The sequence below is a fragment of the Curcuma longa genome, chromosome 4, assembly GCF_044706935.1.
Source record: "Curcuma longa cultivar G26 ecotype Majalengka, Jawa Barat chromosome 4, ITB_CL_G26_1.1, whole genome shotgun sequence".
Taxonomy (NCBI): Eukaryota; Viridiplantae; Streptophyta; class Magnoliopsida; order Zingiberales; family Zingiberaceae; genus Curcuma; species Curcuma longa.
In genome coordinates this window covers 3,613,759-3,629,132 of record NC_133864.1, presented here as the reverse complement: position 1 = coordinate 3,629,132, position 15,374 = coordinate 3,613,759, and the positions used below count along the sequence as shown (strand labels likewise).

General features: G+C 42.5%; 2 protein-coding genes across 4 annotated transcripts; both read left to right on the top strand.

Annotated features, from left to right (window-relative positions):
* Positions 1–5,106: 5,106 nt before the first annotated feature.
* LOC141828233 (gamma-glutamyl peptidase 5-like) lies at positions 5,107–8,012 on the top strand. The gene is made up of 4 exons (XM_074715618.1): positions 5,107–5,601; positions 7,239–7,394; positions 7,471–7,638; positions 7,701–8,012. The coding sequence occupies exons 1-4, from the start codon at positions 5,224–5,226 to the stop codon at positions 7,806–7,808; spliced, it is 810 nt and encodes a 269-aa protein (XP_074571719.1). The 5' UTR covers positions 5,107–5,223; the 3' UTR covers positions 7,809–8,012.
* A 440-nt stretch (positions 8,013–8,452) lies between these two features.
* Positions 8,453–15,374, top strand: LOC141828232 (protein PTST homolog 2, chloroplastic-like). 3 transcript variants are annotated; one of them, XM_074715616.1, is made up of 9 exons: positions 8,453–9,257; positions 9,352–9,500; positions 12,949–13,161; positions 13,230–13,465; positions 13,676–13,821; positions 13,898–14,045; positions 14,299–14,367; positions 14,450–14,546; positions 14,996–15,374. In XM_074715616.1, exons 1-8 carry the CDS (start codon positions 8,635–8,637, stop codon positions 14,543–14,545), a joined length of 1,680 nt encoding a protein of 559 aa, XP_074571717.1. In that variant the 5' UTR covers positions 8,453–8,634; the 3' UTR covers position 14,546; positions 14,996–15,374. The 3 variants fall into 3 exon arrangements, with proteins under 3 accessions (XP_074571717.1, XP_074571716.1, XP_074571718.1); XM_074715615.1 differs by having other exon boundaries at positions 14,450–14,559; XM_074715617.1 differs by lacking the exons at positions 14,299–14,367; positions 14,450–14,546; positions 14,996–15,374 and having other exon boundaries at positions 13,884–13,984.

Here is a 15,374-nt window from a genome sequence, read left to right as displayed (position 1 = left end):
GAGTGGTCTTTTAAAGGAAGGGATGAGCGTGCGCACGTGTCACGTCATCATTTACAAGATGTTTCATCATAATTAATTAGATGTCAGGAACAATCAAGCACAATAGTCATGAGTTCCATCTCTGGTAGGTAGCCGTCATGTCATTACCCATGTGGGTGTTTAGAGAGGGCGGCGATAATAAATGAAGGGCGTGGGCCAGTCAGAGAACATGATGGGACATGCCAGGACACTGTAAGGCGAGTCTGCTGAGGACTCGGATTCGGCCTGCTGAGGAGTCTGCTGAGGACTCGGATTCGGCTTGCTGAGGAGTCTCAGCACTCGAATTCGGAAGGATTCGGCAGGCTTGTACCGGATGGAGGATTCGGCAGACTTGTACCGGATGGAGGATTCGGCAGGCTGTGGCCGACTGGAGGATTCGGCAGGCTTGTGCCGGATGGAGGATTCGGCAGGCTGTGGCCGACTGGCCGATTCGGCGAAGTCGATAGCCGGATGGCTATTCGGCGAATGCAATCCGGCCAGACGGAGGTCATTCCAGTGGTTATCTATGTTAAGTGACTTGACTCGTCAAGTTCGAGGATCCAACCGGCTGTGTCCTTTGGGAGCGGGACCAGACTTAGACTCGAGTTCGACCATGATGAGCCCACAGGATTATCCCCGAAACATAAGCCTCCCCACTAGTCTAGTCGAAGGGAGCGTGAGTCGGACTGACTAGACTGAGTTGGACTCGAGTCTGAGTCGGGTCCGTAGACTCAGCCGATCAAGTGGGAGAGAGTGAAACCTGGAGTCCAAGAAGCCTTCCTTGACTGAGAAGCCGGGAAGGAAAGCTGAGAAGCCTGGAAGGAAGACTGAGAAGCCTCCCTGGAAGGATGGCTGAGTGAGGACATGGCCGAATGGCCGAATGGCCGAGTGGCCGAATGGCCGAGTGGCCGAATGGCCGAGTGGCTGGGTGACAGGGCTGAGCTGCTGAGTGGTAAGGCTGAGCTGCCGAGTGACAGGGCTAAGCTGCTGAGTGGCAGGGCTGAGCTGCCGAGTGACAGGGTTGAGCTGCCGAGTGGAATGGGCCCAAATAGGCACATGGCTGAATGGCCGAGTGGCCGAATGGCCGAGTGGCCGGATGGCCGAATGGCTGGCCGAGTGGTCGAATGGTTGAATGGCCGAGTGGCCGAATGGCCGAATGGCCGAGTGGCTGGCCGAGTGGCCGAATGGCCGAGTGGCTGGCCGAGTGGCCGAATGGCCGAATGGCCGAGTGGCCGAGTGGCTGTGAAGCCTCGGATGAGTGGCTGAGAAGCCTCGGTGAGTGGCTGTGAAGCCTCGGATGAGTGGCTGAGAAGCCTCGGATGAGTGGCTGTGAAGCCTCGGTGAGTGGCTGAGAAGCTTCGGATGAGTGGCTGTGAAGCCTCGGATGAGTGGTTGTGAAGCCTCAGAGTGTCATACGATTTGGGGGCATGGACGATTCGGGTGCGGAGGAGATACGGGGATGTGAACTGTCCGGGCTTGCGGACGTGTCGGAAAGGCAGATGGTCCGGGCTCGCGGACGATTCAGGAACAATATGTGTCCGGGCTTGCGGACGATTCGGCAACGGAGTGTGTCCGAGCTTGCGGACGATTCGGCAACGAAGTATGTCTGAGCTTGCGGACGATTCGGCAACGAAGTATGTCCGGGTTTGCGGATGATTCGACAACGAAGTGTGTCCGGGCTTGCGGACGACTCAGCAACGAAGTGTGTCCGGGCTTGCGGACGACTCAAAAATGGGTGTCCGTGCTTGCGGACGATTCGAAAATGGGTGTCCGTGCTTGCGGACGATATGTAGAGTGTGTTCGTGCTTGCGGACGATACGTAGAGCGTGTCCGTGCTTGCGGACGATACGTAGAGCGTGTCCGTGCTTGTGGACGATACGTAGAGTGTTCGTGCTTGCGGACGATACGTAGAGTGTCCGTGCTTGCGGACGATGCGTAGAGTGTGTCCGTGCTTGCGGATGATACGTAGAGCGTGTCCGTGCTTGCGGACGATACGTAGAGTGTCCGTGCTTGTGGATGATACGTAGAGTGTGTCCGTGCTTGCGGACGATACGTAGAGTGTGTCCGTGCTTGTGGACGATACGTAGAGTGGGCAGAGCTGAGCTGCTGTGGCCGAATGAGCAGAGCTGAGCTGCTGAGTGGCAAGACTGAGCTGCCGAATGGGTACAGCCGAGAGGGCGGCTGAGAACTCTGAGTGAACTACTGCCTGGGCTGAACTGGTCAGAGAGAGTCCTGACTGATCTAAATGAGTCAGTGGAAGTGCTGACTGCGCTGAGCGAGCCCAATAGGATAGCTGAGAAGCTAAGTGCTGAGAAGCAGAGTTGAGTCAATGAGAGTGTTGACCGGGTTGAACGAGTCAGAGGGAGTTCTGACTGAGCAAACGGAGTTGAGAGAGTCAATGAGAGTTCTGCCGGCCGAGCTGGCTGGCCGACTGACTGAGCAGCATGGCCAACTGACTGAGCGGAAGAAGTCCGCTTGGATGGCTGAGAAGCCCGGACGAATGGCTGAAAGCCTAGATGAAGGGCTGAGAAGCCTGCGATGAATGGCTGAGAAGCCTGAATGAAGGGCTGAGGAGCCTGGGATGAACGGCTGAAAGCCTAGATGAAAACCGCTTAACCAGAGAACCGCGTGAGTTGACCCACGCCGGTAGTACGACTCGGTTGTCAAGGCGAGCTCGACTCCGGCTGCAGGAGCGCTGGGGAGTTTGAGAATTGTAGTAGATGGCGGTGACGGATGCTGTAGCGGGTCTGATTCCGCGATTCGGCTCGACCCCGGCTGTGCGAAGCGCGGGGGAGTTAAGCATGAAAAGATAGCAAGTGTTATGAAATTTATCAGACTTTGATGTGGCGGGCGCTAGTGGTCCGTGACCACCGGGAGTAAGCTCGACCCTAACTATGAGGGGAGGTTGAGCCCTGACAAGGACATTTGCTGATAGAGCTAGTGGTCCGAGACCACCAGAATCGAGCTCGTCCTTGGCTATGTCCGAGTCGAAGGGAGGTTGAACCCTGAGAAGGGCAATTGCTGATGGAGTAGGTCCGAGACCTAATTTGAGCTCGACCTTGGCTATGTCCGAGCCGAAGGGAGGTTGAACCCTGAGAAGGGCAATTGCTGATGGAGTAGGTCCGAGACCTAATTATGTCGGTGGAGACAGCTCGATCCCGATTATGTCCAAGTCGGGAAAGTGATGTCGAATGGCTGAAAAGCCTGAGCGTGGAGAGGACCTGCGGAAGTATTCCCGTTATTCAAGGGTAGGGAAGTAAAGTACGTACCATGGTACTTAGTATTCTTGACCGCTAACTGCGGTAAAGCTGGAGATGCGTAGCATTCCATGGCCTGGTTAAGTCTTTGCCCTCTGCATCGGTCTGAGATGCGTAGCGTGGATGTAGGACCGGGCCTGGGCCTGAGCCTGGTGGGCCTGATGGGTCTTGATCTTGATGGGCCGAATGGGCCTAATGATGTTGGGGCTTGAAGGACTTGAGGATTCTGGACTCGAGAATAGTGGGCCACCGTGGGCCCATAGCGGGCCTCTGTGGACCCGGACAACTGGCGCACCGGTGGTGCGAGCATCGTCGACGAGAGATGGAGGTCTCGAAGGGCCAGCTTGTACCTGAGGTTGTTGTCCAGAAACTGCCAGGATGGCCGTGGCGACCGCCCTGTTGAAATCTTCCTCCGTCATGACGTGAGGCGAGGTTGAGGAGGTTTGTCCGTCGGCATCTCAAATCCGGGCAGAAATGTGTTCCCACAGACGGCGCCAAATTATGTTCCGGTTGAGATCTGCCTCTGGACACGTCACCGGACCTTCCTCGCCTTGGGAGTAGAACAGGAGGAGGAGATGAGGACGACGGTGGTAGCTTCAAGGTCGCCGGGAGCTTCGCCGGAGCTGGTGGAGGCAGGCTGTGGCCGACTGGAGGATTCGGCAGGCTTGTGCCGGATGGAGGATTCGGCAGGCTGTGGCCGATTCGGCGAAGTCGATAGCCGGATGGCTATTCGGCGAATGTAATCCGGTCAGACGGAGGTCATTCCAGTGGTTATCTATGTTAAGTGACTTGACTCGTCAAGTTCGAGGATCCAACCGGCTGTGTCCTTTGGGAGCGAGACCAAACTTAGACTCGAGTTCGACCATGATGAGCCCACAGGATTATCCCCGGAACACTACTATAAAATAAATTAATGGATGAGTCAAAATCGTGTCTTTCCATCTCCTTCGCTATCTTTTTTTTACTATTAATTATTTGTCACGGGAATAATATCCAAATTCAATTTTCATAAAAAAATGTTCATAATTAAGGTTGGAGTTGGACGATTAGAAGACAATATAAACATTTGTGGAAAGAAATCTTTCAAAAAAAAAGATTTTTGATAATATTTGTGCTCCATGATATTATTATGGGCAAAAATTAAAAGATCATTATTTATTTTTATTATCATCAAAAGAATATTTCATTTTGGAAAAAAATATTAAAAGACCATTCTATATTTCAAAAATACCCTTATCCTTTAATTCAACCATAAGTTTCCTTCTTATTAAAAGACTTTAATGGCGACTTGATCTTAGAAAATTCCCCTATTCACTTGACTCAAGAAAATTTTCTTAATCATTTGACTTTAATGGACTTTTAATGTTTCAATAATGGAAAAAATTCAATCCCTTGATATAATTGTTAATTCTTCAACAATGCCCTTCCATAACAACATATTTAAGGAACAATTTGTTTATTATTAATTTTGATATAAGTTTACCATTATCGAACTATGTTAGGACTGAAAGAACTATCTAAATTTAAAAAAATCAAATAGAAATAAAAATTAATAAAATTATTTACAATAGTTCTTTTAAGACACTTTTGAGTTAAAAAGATGATTAGCATATTGACTTGGTTGGAAGGGAAGATATTTAAAAACTCAAACTTCAGAGGGTAAAATAATAAAAAGAAAAACTATGAAAGGCAAAATGAAATTTGTTGGCACATCGGGAGACATATCGAAAAGGTAAATTTTGAGGGGCTGAAATAAAAATTCTCCGACAGCAAGCAGCAGGCCTTCACCTCTATAAAGGCGCCTCATCCCCTTCCTCCGCAATCCCATCTCCGTTGCTCCTCGCTTCTTCCTCCCCAAAAAGGCAGGATTTTGCGGGCGAATCCGCCATTCTCTTCCTCCTCCCACTCCATTCCCCTCCGAAAGAGGAAATCTTTAGCGAGAACGGAGATGGGAGGAGAGAATGGAGACGCGGCGATGGCGGCAGCTGCCGCGGGGGAGAAGGAGGAGGGGAGAGAAAAGGGGCGGAGGAAGTTCGCGGTGCTGCTGTGCGCCGACGATTCAGAGTACGTGCGGAAGGCCTACGGCGGGTACTTCAAGGTCTTCGTGGGGCTGCTGGGGGAGGAGGGCGAGGCGTGGCACGTCTACCGCGCCGCGCACGGCGAGCTGCCGACGGCCGCCGAGGCCGACGGCTACGACGGGTTCGTGATCACTGGCAGCTGCAACGACGCGCACGGCGACGACCCCTGGATCGAGGGCCTCGTCGCCTTCCTTAGGGCCCTCGACGCCAAGAAGAAGAAGGTCCTCGGCGTCTGCTTTGGCCACCAGGTGGACGATGCTCTGTTTCTTTACTTTCTTCCTAATTTCTATCATGAAATTTAATTTTAATGATTTACTGCAATTGCAATAGAAATATTTTTTAGAAAATGATATTAAAAACCAGCATTTTCCCAAATATTTGGGAACTTACAATCAAAACAGAATTATTTCTTTGATTAAACAAAATGTTCTTCTTATTATTATTTTTAAATATAATGTGTATAGCAAACATGACAATTTTGCTATTAATTTAAAGAAGATTATCCATTTTGTGTAGATTCTTTGTGCATAAGATCTATACAAGTTGAAGAACTTAAGAATAGCTTCAATAGAGGTAAAGTTCTTATGATCATTACTTGGTCAATTCGTGTCGGACCGGCTGGTTCAATCGGTAACCGATAGCCAATCTAGTCGTGTGGAATCAGCTTGGTTTGGTTTCCGGAACATTGAGTTTGATTAGTTCTACTGTAATTCAGGGACAGATAGCCTATCTGATCCGGAAGATCGATTGTTTATTGGTTCAACTTTGGTCTGGGTTTCGGAAAATTGACATGGTCCAAGTCTGCCTTTTGTCAAACATGATTCATCTCTTTCGATTTACCTAATGGTTTCTTCTAATTCTAGTTGATGTTTTGTGTGGAATTTCTAGTTCGGTAAGAGGAAAAGGGAACTAGTTTTCTTTGTTTTCTCTGTCATTGATGAAGACTATCTGTTTGTTACTTGCCTCCCCCTCTAGCTGCTTGTGTTTCTGAAATTGGATTGTGTTTAAACCGGCAATCGGTTGTTAAACAAGTCCGGTTGGTTCTTTGTTTACTCCCTCCATATCCTATGGTTTGCGGATGCGTATGGTTAGATTTTAGGAACTTACCGAAGATTCGATAAGGGTGAGTGTAGGTGGATCAAGAAGGTCAAGTTGTTAGCTTTGAAGATTTCTTGTATGTGGGTCGGCTTTCTTCTTGGCCATTGATGAATATTTGTTGTGTTTCAAAAACTGAATTGGGCCGGTAAGTCTATCCGTCTAAACTGTGAATCGGTTGTCAAACAAGTCAGGTTCAATATAGTTCGGTTCGACCAGGAACCGGGCTGGCAGGGGGGGGGGGGGGGGGGGGGGGGGTTGGCAGTGCCACTGGTTCAGTTTTTGAAGCATCGTTGGCTGTTCTGTTACTCCCTCTATATCCTATGGTTTGCGGATGCGTAATGTTAGATTTTAGGAACTTACCGAAGATGGTAGGTGGATCAAGATGGTCAAGTTGCCGTCTTTGAAGATTTCTTGTATATGATGATCCCAGCTTTATGACTATTTGTTGTGTTTGGAAAACTGAACTTGGCCAGTAGTCTGTCTATCTGTTTGAACTGTGATTCGGTTGCCAAACAAGTCCGGTTCAACTGGAAAATGGCGAATTGGCAGTGCCAATGGTTTTAGAAACACTGATGGCTGTTCTTTGCTGTTGCATTTCAGAAATAACAATATGTTTCTTGTTCTTCCTAGTGAGAAATTTTGTGTTGCTTTGTGTCGAAATTTGAGTTTTCAGAATTTGAAAATTGAGATCTTCGATGGACAAAATACTTAAAACTTCGCTAACAATGCTATCAGTTCTCAAGATTTCTGACAATGCAATTGCTCATATCATCTTTTGCTTGGGCAGATCTTGTGCAGGGCTCTAGGGGGGACGACCGGCAGAGCCAAGAAAGGCTGGGACATTGGAGTCACCTGCGTCCACCCCTCCCACACCATCATCAAGACACAGTCCTCCCTCCACATACCCTCTCATCTCCCTGTAATCAAATTCCACCGTGACGAAGTCAGTGATGCACGATCGGTAGCTCGGTTTTTTCAGCACTGAACTAGTACATAAGGTTGGTTTGCCTTGTGTTCAGGTATGGCAACTACCTCCTCAGGCAGAGGTGCTGGCTTGGTCCGAGAAGACGGACATCGAGATGTTCAGATACGGAAACCACATAATGGGCATCCAAGGCCACCCGGAGTACGACAAAGACATCCTACTCCACCTCATCGATCGACTCCTCCAACGCAATCTCATTCAGGTTACTATTGAAAAACATTTGTGCCATATAGTTTCAGTTGCTCAAGAACACTTGTTTGACAGACTTGCCATGCGGAAGCTGCAAAGGTGAGCATCGGCACGCGACAACCGGACCGGGAGGCTTGGAAGAGGCTATGCAAAGGCTTCCTGAAGGGGGATCTTCTGTGGTAATCGAAAGAGAAGACACCGATCTCAATTGAAGCTCTATGTTTTCTACAAAGGGATTCTCAAGTGGAGATGCCATGAACTGGATAGAACAGTTGCATGTTAATGTAGCACTAGGCAACAGTTTGATCGAGCTGTTGTTGACGACTTGATTGGATCAAACCGTGTTGTGTTGCGTTCATCGAATAATTTAGTATGATTTTATATGTAGCATCGTTGTTCCTCAAAGTAAATAGAGGTATCTTTTTTCTTCCCAAAAGGTGGAATTCGTCATTTTAACGGTCTCACACGATCGACTTCACGATCATCTGTGAGGAGGTAAATAAAGGTAACTCGATACATGAAGAAAGTGTCTATGTTTTTATCACGAAAATATTTTTATTTCGGATGCTACAATATAAAATTAAAATAATTTTAAAATTATTAAAGGCTCGGCCCATTTAGTATTGGGCCGCACCACATGGGTCGGCCCATTTAGGGTTGGTTGCATATCACAGTGGACTCGTGGTCCAATGCTATTTCTGGTTTGGTCCCTTTCCAGAAAAGGACTAGAGATCTTCACTTTGTTTGCTACACTCGATCCAATCCCTTATCAACAGTCGCCGCCTCATCTTCTATTCTTCTTCCAGCTCTTCCTCCTCCTCGCCATTTCCACAAGCTCATTGTCTTCGTTTCCCCTCCCGTCGTCGCTTTCTCGCCTTCTTTTGTCTCGTGCCCGCTTTGCCTATCTTGTCACGGAAGCAAGCTATAAAGGCTAAAGGCGCGACCTTTGCCGGACAGCCATCCTCTTTATAAATTTCAAAGCTCGCGGCGAGTGGGGCGATGCGGCGACATGTCTTTCTTCCTCTCCTCACTCCCTAAACCCAGATTCCGGCCTCAATTTCGTCCCGGTATCGAATCTTTGTCGGTTTCCGGCCCGCGCAGGCGCCGAGTTCGTTGGAGTCCAAGTGCCAAAATCGTATCTTTAGCAGTTTCCGGTCCGGCTGGAATTCGTTGCTGTGCGAGCGTCAAAATCGAGTCTTTTGGACTTTCCGAGGCCTCGAGGACGATAGTCTGTAGTAGGAGGAAGAGGAGGAAAGAGGCGGCGGATGGATTCGAGGCACGTAAGAGGAGTGCGAACGTGGAAGCTGAGATTTACGAGTTCATGCAAAACTCAGCGAAGCCGACAGATTTTCCTACCAAGCAGGAGCTCGTCGCGGCTGGGAGGGCAGATTTAGCGGAGGCTGTGGTAGCTCAGGGCGGATGGCTCGCTTTTGGCTGGGACGTCGATGACAATGAGGTGGATGATAGCTCACAACCGACAGAGAAGGTAGAGTCTCCCATTGCCGAGGGGGTTACCGTAACTGTTATGCCAACCAAAGGTGAAGTTGCAGACGATGGTAGAATCTACCAAGAAAGGGTTTCTAACGGCTCCGACGACTGCCCTTCCACACCATCTTCTTCAGGAAGAACATTGTGAGTGGGAGATGCGCTTGCTGAGCCTATTTGTTGCTGCTTTATCTTCCTGTTAATTTACATTTTTTTGATTGGTTTTCTGTGTTTTTTTCAGGGAGACAGTGGACCAGGAAGAGGGTGGTGGGGTTGAAGGAATATTGAGCAGGCTGAAAAAAGAGAGGAACTTGTCTTTCATAACAAGTGGGAAGGTGGTAAATGGTTTGGATTCATACAGGAAACCTATAATCGATCGACGTGCTACAAGTGAGTTTGCATTTCAGTTTCTGATCATTTGCCATAACATAAACAAAATTATGCATGTTTTGCTTCTATGATCTTAAACACTTCAGAACCAACTAAGATATGTTCTTTAGTGCAATGAGCACTGAAGGTTTAAGTACATGCTTGTTCTTATCATGTATCAAGGTTTAAAATTGTGATCCATGTTGGAGTTTTGGTTTATGACTGGAACGATATAGTTTCGGTACCATATACCATGTCGATATGGTTTTAGTATTTTTTAAATATAAAATGTATTAATTAAAAATATTTTTATTAGCTATAGGTGTTTATTATTGAGTTATATTTGAAATGTAATGTTGAGTATAAGTTTTGATATTATCTCGTCAAATGTTTAATGTTTTATTAAGTAAAAGTCAATTTAGGTTAAATTAAATCAAATTTATATATAGAATAATTTAGTTTATTAGTAGTAGTATATTTTATAAAGTTAAAATTATATATATTTATTTTTTTTTATCTTTCTTAATAATTTAATTTTCTTATCTCGTGAAAAGGGATAATGATAATGTTAAAGGGTTATTTTTTTTCCTTTATTTATCTTGTAAAGAGATAAGCAGGAAAAAAAAAAAACCATCCTTAAGAGATTTTTTTATCTTTAATTTTCTTTTTGTACATAGGGAAAAAATAATAAACCAAAAAGTAAAAAATTAACAAGGAAGAAAAAAGTTAATAAATAAAAGAAAGAAAAAATTTAAGAAGTAGAAAAAATTAATAAGGAAGAGGAATTAGAGGTTAAAAAAATTAACAAGGAAGAAAAAAGTAAATAAATAAAAAAAGGAAAAAATTTAAGAAGTAGAAAAAATTAATAAAAGAGGAAATAAGGTTAAAAAATAAATTTTTTAACCTAAATATTAAAAAAATAAAATTTTATTTTTTAAAAAAAACCATGGGATTGTAGTGTCTCCGTGGCCCCTGCAACCCCGTGGGATTGTGGTAGCCTTCGTGATCCCATAGAGGTCACGATAGCCTCCGCAAATTTGCAGAGGTTGCCATGAGTTGTGGTGGCCCACAGTGCTAGTGCCGGTGCTAGGCGGTGGGCGGAATGGTAAATTCCACCCATAGCACCTAGCACGGTATGAAATTTCATTTCATGCCATGTATAACCGATATGATTAATACAATTAAAAATTTAGTTTTGAGAATTAAAATTGTTATGAAATAAAATAAATAAAAGAGAAACTTAATAAGACATATAGATATAACCAGGAGACAAGAAGTAAGTATTCGACCTTTCGCTTAGGTTGAATCTCCACCCAAGATATAATTGGGGTTGGAGTCTCCACTGGCTGCGAATGGTGAGACTCTTTGTCACATTCCTAAGAAAACTACAAGTAGCAGTAATATAAAAAAAGGTAAAGAGTGACGGTGGTATTTGTTAGTATATAGAAAAGGGTGGATGCCTCCTCTAAAACTAGCTCATCCAATCCAAAGAGCTTGCTTTGTCTACGTTTATTTAAATATTTACAATTAAACAAATAATAACTCATAAAATAGATTTAAATTATTATTTTAAAATAAATAAATAAATAAATACATTTTTAAATTTAAAGTAATTCATATAATTCTCACTTTTTTCTTAAACTGTAAATAGAAAGGAATAAGCAATTCTTCTGCTTTTATTTAATGATGAAACCTAGTGTAATAGTTTTCGTTGGAAGGTGCAGAGTAAATCTGATCTTGAACTACACCACCTTTGAATCCAACATTCAATAAAACACAGAATATTTGAAAATCAATGCCATGGTGCACATCGATGATTGTGCACAAGTTTTTAAATTTTTCATGAGGACCTTTAGGAGGGTCCAACTCCTAGCCGCAACCCTATATCAGTCCTCATATAAGAGACACCTACCAGGGATTTCTAGAGTCACATCTCGTGGAAATTATCTTTTTCAGAGTTTTCTGAAGAAAAGTCTTCCCATTTTCTATGTAGAAGTACAAGTCAGTACCATAGGAATGGGGGTGTGAAGATTCTCATCATAAAGAACTCTATAGGTTTTTAAATTTTTATGTACTTTTGTGACCAACCAATTGACTTGATATTACTTCATTAAATTTCCATCAAGGGGTCGCCCATCATAAAGGTTGGGTTGCCACTGTTGGAAGACCCATTATGGATAACCCTTCATTCCACCCACTGATTTTAAGATCAACAATCCTATTTTAGCCGTTTAGTAAGACAGTCACACACTTCTGAACCGTCCTTTTTTCACATGTATATATATATATATATATATATATATATATATATGAGCATGCGCATAACTAAGACAAACATGATAAATAATTATCATTGTACTTAATGTGTAACTGGACTAGTATGAAGAGCTACTTGCAATTGTCATAGAGCTCAATAGAGTATTTATGGATCATAATTCAAAGTCATGCTAAACACAATACACAAATCAAATTAGCTTCCCCAATTTATTTTCCATAAATTTTAGCTATAAGCAAGCTCACATGTATGTTGATGTATTTTATAAGACAAATAAAATTATATAACGTCTTTGTAATTAACTAATTTCGTAGTTCACACGATCATTTCATATATAAATATCATGCGACATTTATTTGATCAATACTACAAAGGCTTTAGCTAAAAATAATGAAAATTATCAAGGCTAATTAAGTTGCTAATGTCCAATTCCATGCATTTAACAATATATCAAAAACATATCCATTACAAGATAACATTATAGCACATATATAAAGCATGGAGTTGTTTTATTTCAAATGCACACTTAGTTATACACATGAGCCATATCCACCTCTCACGTTTTTAATATATGAAAAAGATTAGGGTTTAACAAATAAAAAATTACCAGTTAAATAAATCTATTTATTTGAATTTTAAAATAATTCCAACAATTCAATGATCCAAATATGTGAACTAGTTTTTTATGATGGAAGAATTATCTCATTGAGTTATAGTGCAAGATTGAGTGATGAATATTGATTTTGATACATCAATCTGATTCAGCTGTTATGTTTTGTTTCTAATCTCAAACATCTACACAAGTATCTTGCGCAATCCACAACATAGTAAATAGTGTGAATATGTAACAACATCTTATTTTCAATTCCAAAATAAACATAAATTCAGTTACCTTTGCTGGCGATATGTTATTATAGATCCAGAATTAAGCACAAATTCACCTTAATTTCTTTGCTTGGTCGGTTGGCTTTTGTTTGATTGAAACGAAGAACATCTATTTTCAATTACTTTTATCTGGTGGTTTATTGTTACATTTTGTTATACATTGTTGGTGCTGGTTCATAAATGTAGGAGCGATTACTCCATTGTTTATTAGTAGTCATTTTTTGATATCAAGTCACATTTGCCAATATTTTGGTTTCTGAAAATCTTTGTTAGTTTAGATTTTGATGAAATTTGCTTTTCTAATTGCAGAATTAGTTGCTTGTAAACTTGATATTCAGAGTAATGTGGGAAATACTAGATCCAAGTCATCAGAATCTGAAACTTGCATTTCACAAAGCTCTGATCAAATGGTTGAGGCAAATACGAAATTCAAAGATGTCAATGGCACAAAAGGTGCATTTCCTGACACATGGAGGAGTTGGAGTCTCCAAAGAGCTGGCTTTTCTTTGATGGACTTTGAAGGTAATTTATCGCTGTGGTTGCATTTCAATTTTCTGTGTCTATAGTGTTAAAAACTTTGTGCTTTCCAGCTGCTGAGATTGCCCCTAACGACGATGGAAGGCTCTCAGAAGAACACCCTTTAGATGTTGAAGTTTCTAGTAATGAGTTTCATAAACAAGCGCAGAACAACATGTCTTATAAAGGAAGAGATGAAAAGGTAGTTGACAAAAGTAAGATACTTGCACGTCTTCAGCGATTGGAGGAAGATCTTAACTCTGCTGCTCACATATTACAAGCTATAGTCAATGGTGCTAATTCCCAAAAGGTTTGTCATTTCTTTCTATATGTAGCAATTTTTTCCCCTTTTTTTTGAATAATGTGAACCTATTTCTCATAATTGGCTGAATATGCATGTGTTTCATACATTGTCCTTTCATTTCATTTGTTTGTTTGTTCGACTATTATCGACATATTTGTAATATTGGTGAAATTTTATAATTTCAACTGCTATTCTCATTCAGTTCTGGTTCTCCAGCACCATGAAAACTCATTAGATGAGCTACATAGTCTTTCTGATGCTTGGGAATTCCAAGAAACTGAAATTATGAAAGCTCGAGATAAGTTGAGGTCTATTCGAGCAAAATTGACTATTATAGATGGAAAACTATCACTCGAGATCAGGTTTGCTATTCAAAACTTGGCCTCAAATCTTTACTGAATTCTTGTCATACATGTAATGTTAGGATTTTACGTGTAGGGAAGCACAGAAAATAGCAGAAGAGAAACAAAGTAGTATTAATGCTGCTCAAAAGGATTTATCACTCCTTCATACGACCTGTATCGTCTGGCCTAATTCTGCTTCAGAGGTTTTACTTGTGGGATCTTTTGATGGATGGGCTAACCAGGTAAAAATTTTCTCCTGCTTTCGGTTTTTGGTTTGCATAACGTATGTAAGTTGAGTAATATACAAAAATAGATTCGTGGTTCATTATTGTAGAGAACTGAAATGATCTAAACCTCGATCGAGTTATCTTTATTGTTATATTAACTATCCCAACACACTTTCTATCTCCAACTAGGTACTTGCATCCATTGTTTGTTTTCAAATAATTTTTCTCATCACGAGCATAATCTAACAATATGATATGTTGTACTCAGAGAAGGATGGAACGATCAAACTCAGGCATCTTCTCTTTGCAGCTAAGGTTGTACCCTGGAAGATATGAGGTTAGCAACAGTTTTTATTGGTAACAATTTTCTTTATGACTCCAAAGCATGCTTGGGCTTGATGTATCTTGTTTTGACGCAGATCAAGTTCATTGTTGATGGTGTATGGAAAGTTGATCCATTGCGCCCTACCGTGCACAACCATGGTCATGAGAATAACCTCCTCATGGTTGATTGAAGTACGTGTTCCTGGTATGATTTTTGTGCATCAGTGTGAATTCAATATTGCAAGTTAGCTATGTTCTTTGCGGTAGAGAGCTGACATTTCTTTAGATACCAAAATTGTTAGATGCTCATTGCCATCTATAAACATCAGATGGCATCCAATTCAATCCATGGATTAAATGGAAACTCAAATTTATAGGATTTCTATCCTTACGAACATTTACGAGAACATATCGGACCTTACGATCACAAAATCAAGATAAACAAATGCGGGATATTGGCAAAATAATTACCTATGGCACAAGATCCATGTGAGTAGCATGGATGAGTGGGACAAAAACTCTTTATGATAGTGTAAGAGCTAAATCATCAGACAAACTTTTTATGGCAAATCAAATTTTCTCGTATCAATTGTAATTTTGTTGTGACCTCTTTTTGCTTAAAACATGTTCATGGTTGACAGCATCAGGAGCTTGTTTAGAGAAGCAAGATGGCAATGATGACATCGAAGCCCGACGATCCTTTACGTCCTGTGGCTCTGCATGCCGAAGAATCTAAGCAAACTTCAACAATTGCAGCACTGCAAAATCAGATGAAGGCATTTGTTCCTATGGATCTTTCAACTTACACCGACAGTTTGTGCGTGCAGGTCGACTGAAGGCATTGTTATTGCCTGATATCGTGCCTGTCTACTGATCCTCTTACAACCTCATTGTGACTGCTCTACCAAGATGTACATTTTTTATATGGAATGTTGTAAAACTAAATGAGCATTTCTTCATGCCAGATATATTCTTTTTGCTTGACAATGTAGATAAAAAGTTGTAAGACATCAAACTCGA

Bases quoted from the DNA above. Each gene is read 5' to 3' on its own strand.
- LOC141828233 (XM_074715618.1), top strand. From the start codon at position 5,224: ATGGGAGGAGAGAATGGAGACGCGGCGATGGCGGCAGCTGCCGCGGGG. The intron at 7,395-7,470 runs GTCAGTGATGCA...CCTTGTGTTCAG, and splicing joins TCAAATTCCACCGTGACGAA to GTATGGCAACTACCTCCTCA. The intron at 7,639-7,700 runs GTTACTATTGAA...CTTGTTTGACAG, and splicing joins TCCAACGCAATCTCATTCAG to ACTTGCCATGCGGAAGCTGC.
- LOC141828232 (XM_074715616.1), top strand. From the start codon at position 8,635: ATGTCTTTCTTCCTCTCCTCACTCCCTAAACCCAGATTCCGGCCTCAA. The intron at 9,258-9,351 runs GTGAGTGGGAGA...TGTTTTTTTCAG, and splicing joins TCTTCTTCAGGAAGAACATT to GGAGACAGTGGACCAGGAAG. The intron at 13,466-13,675 runs GTTTGTCATTTC...CTGGTTCTCCAG, and splicing joins ATGGTGCTAATTCCCAAAAG to CACCATGAAAACTCATTAGA.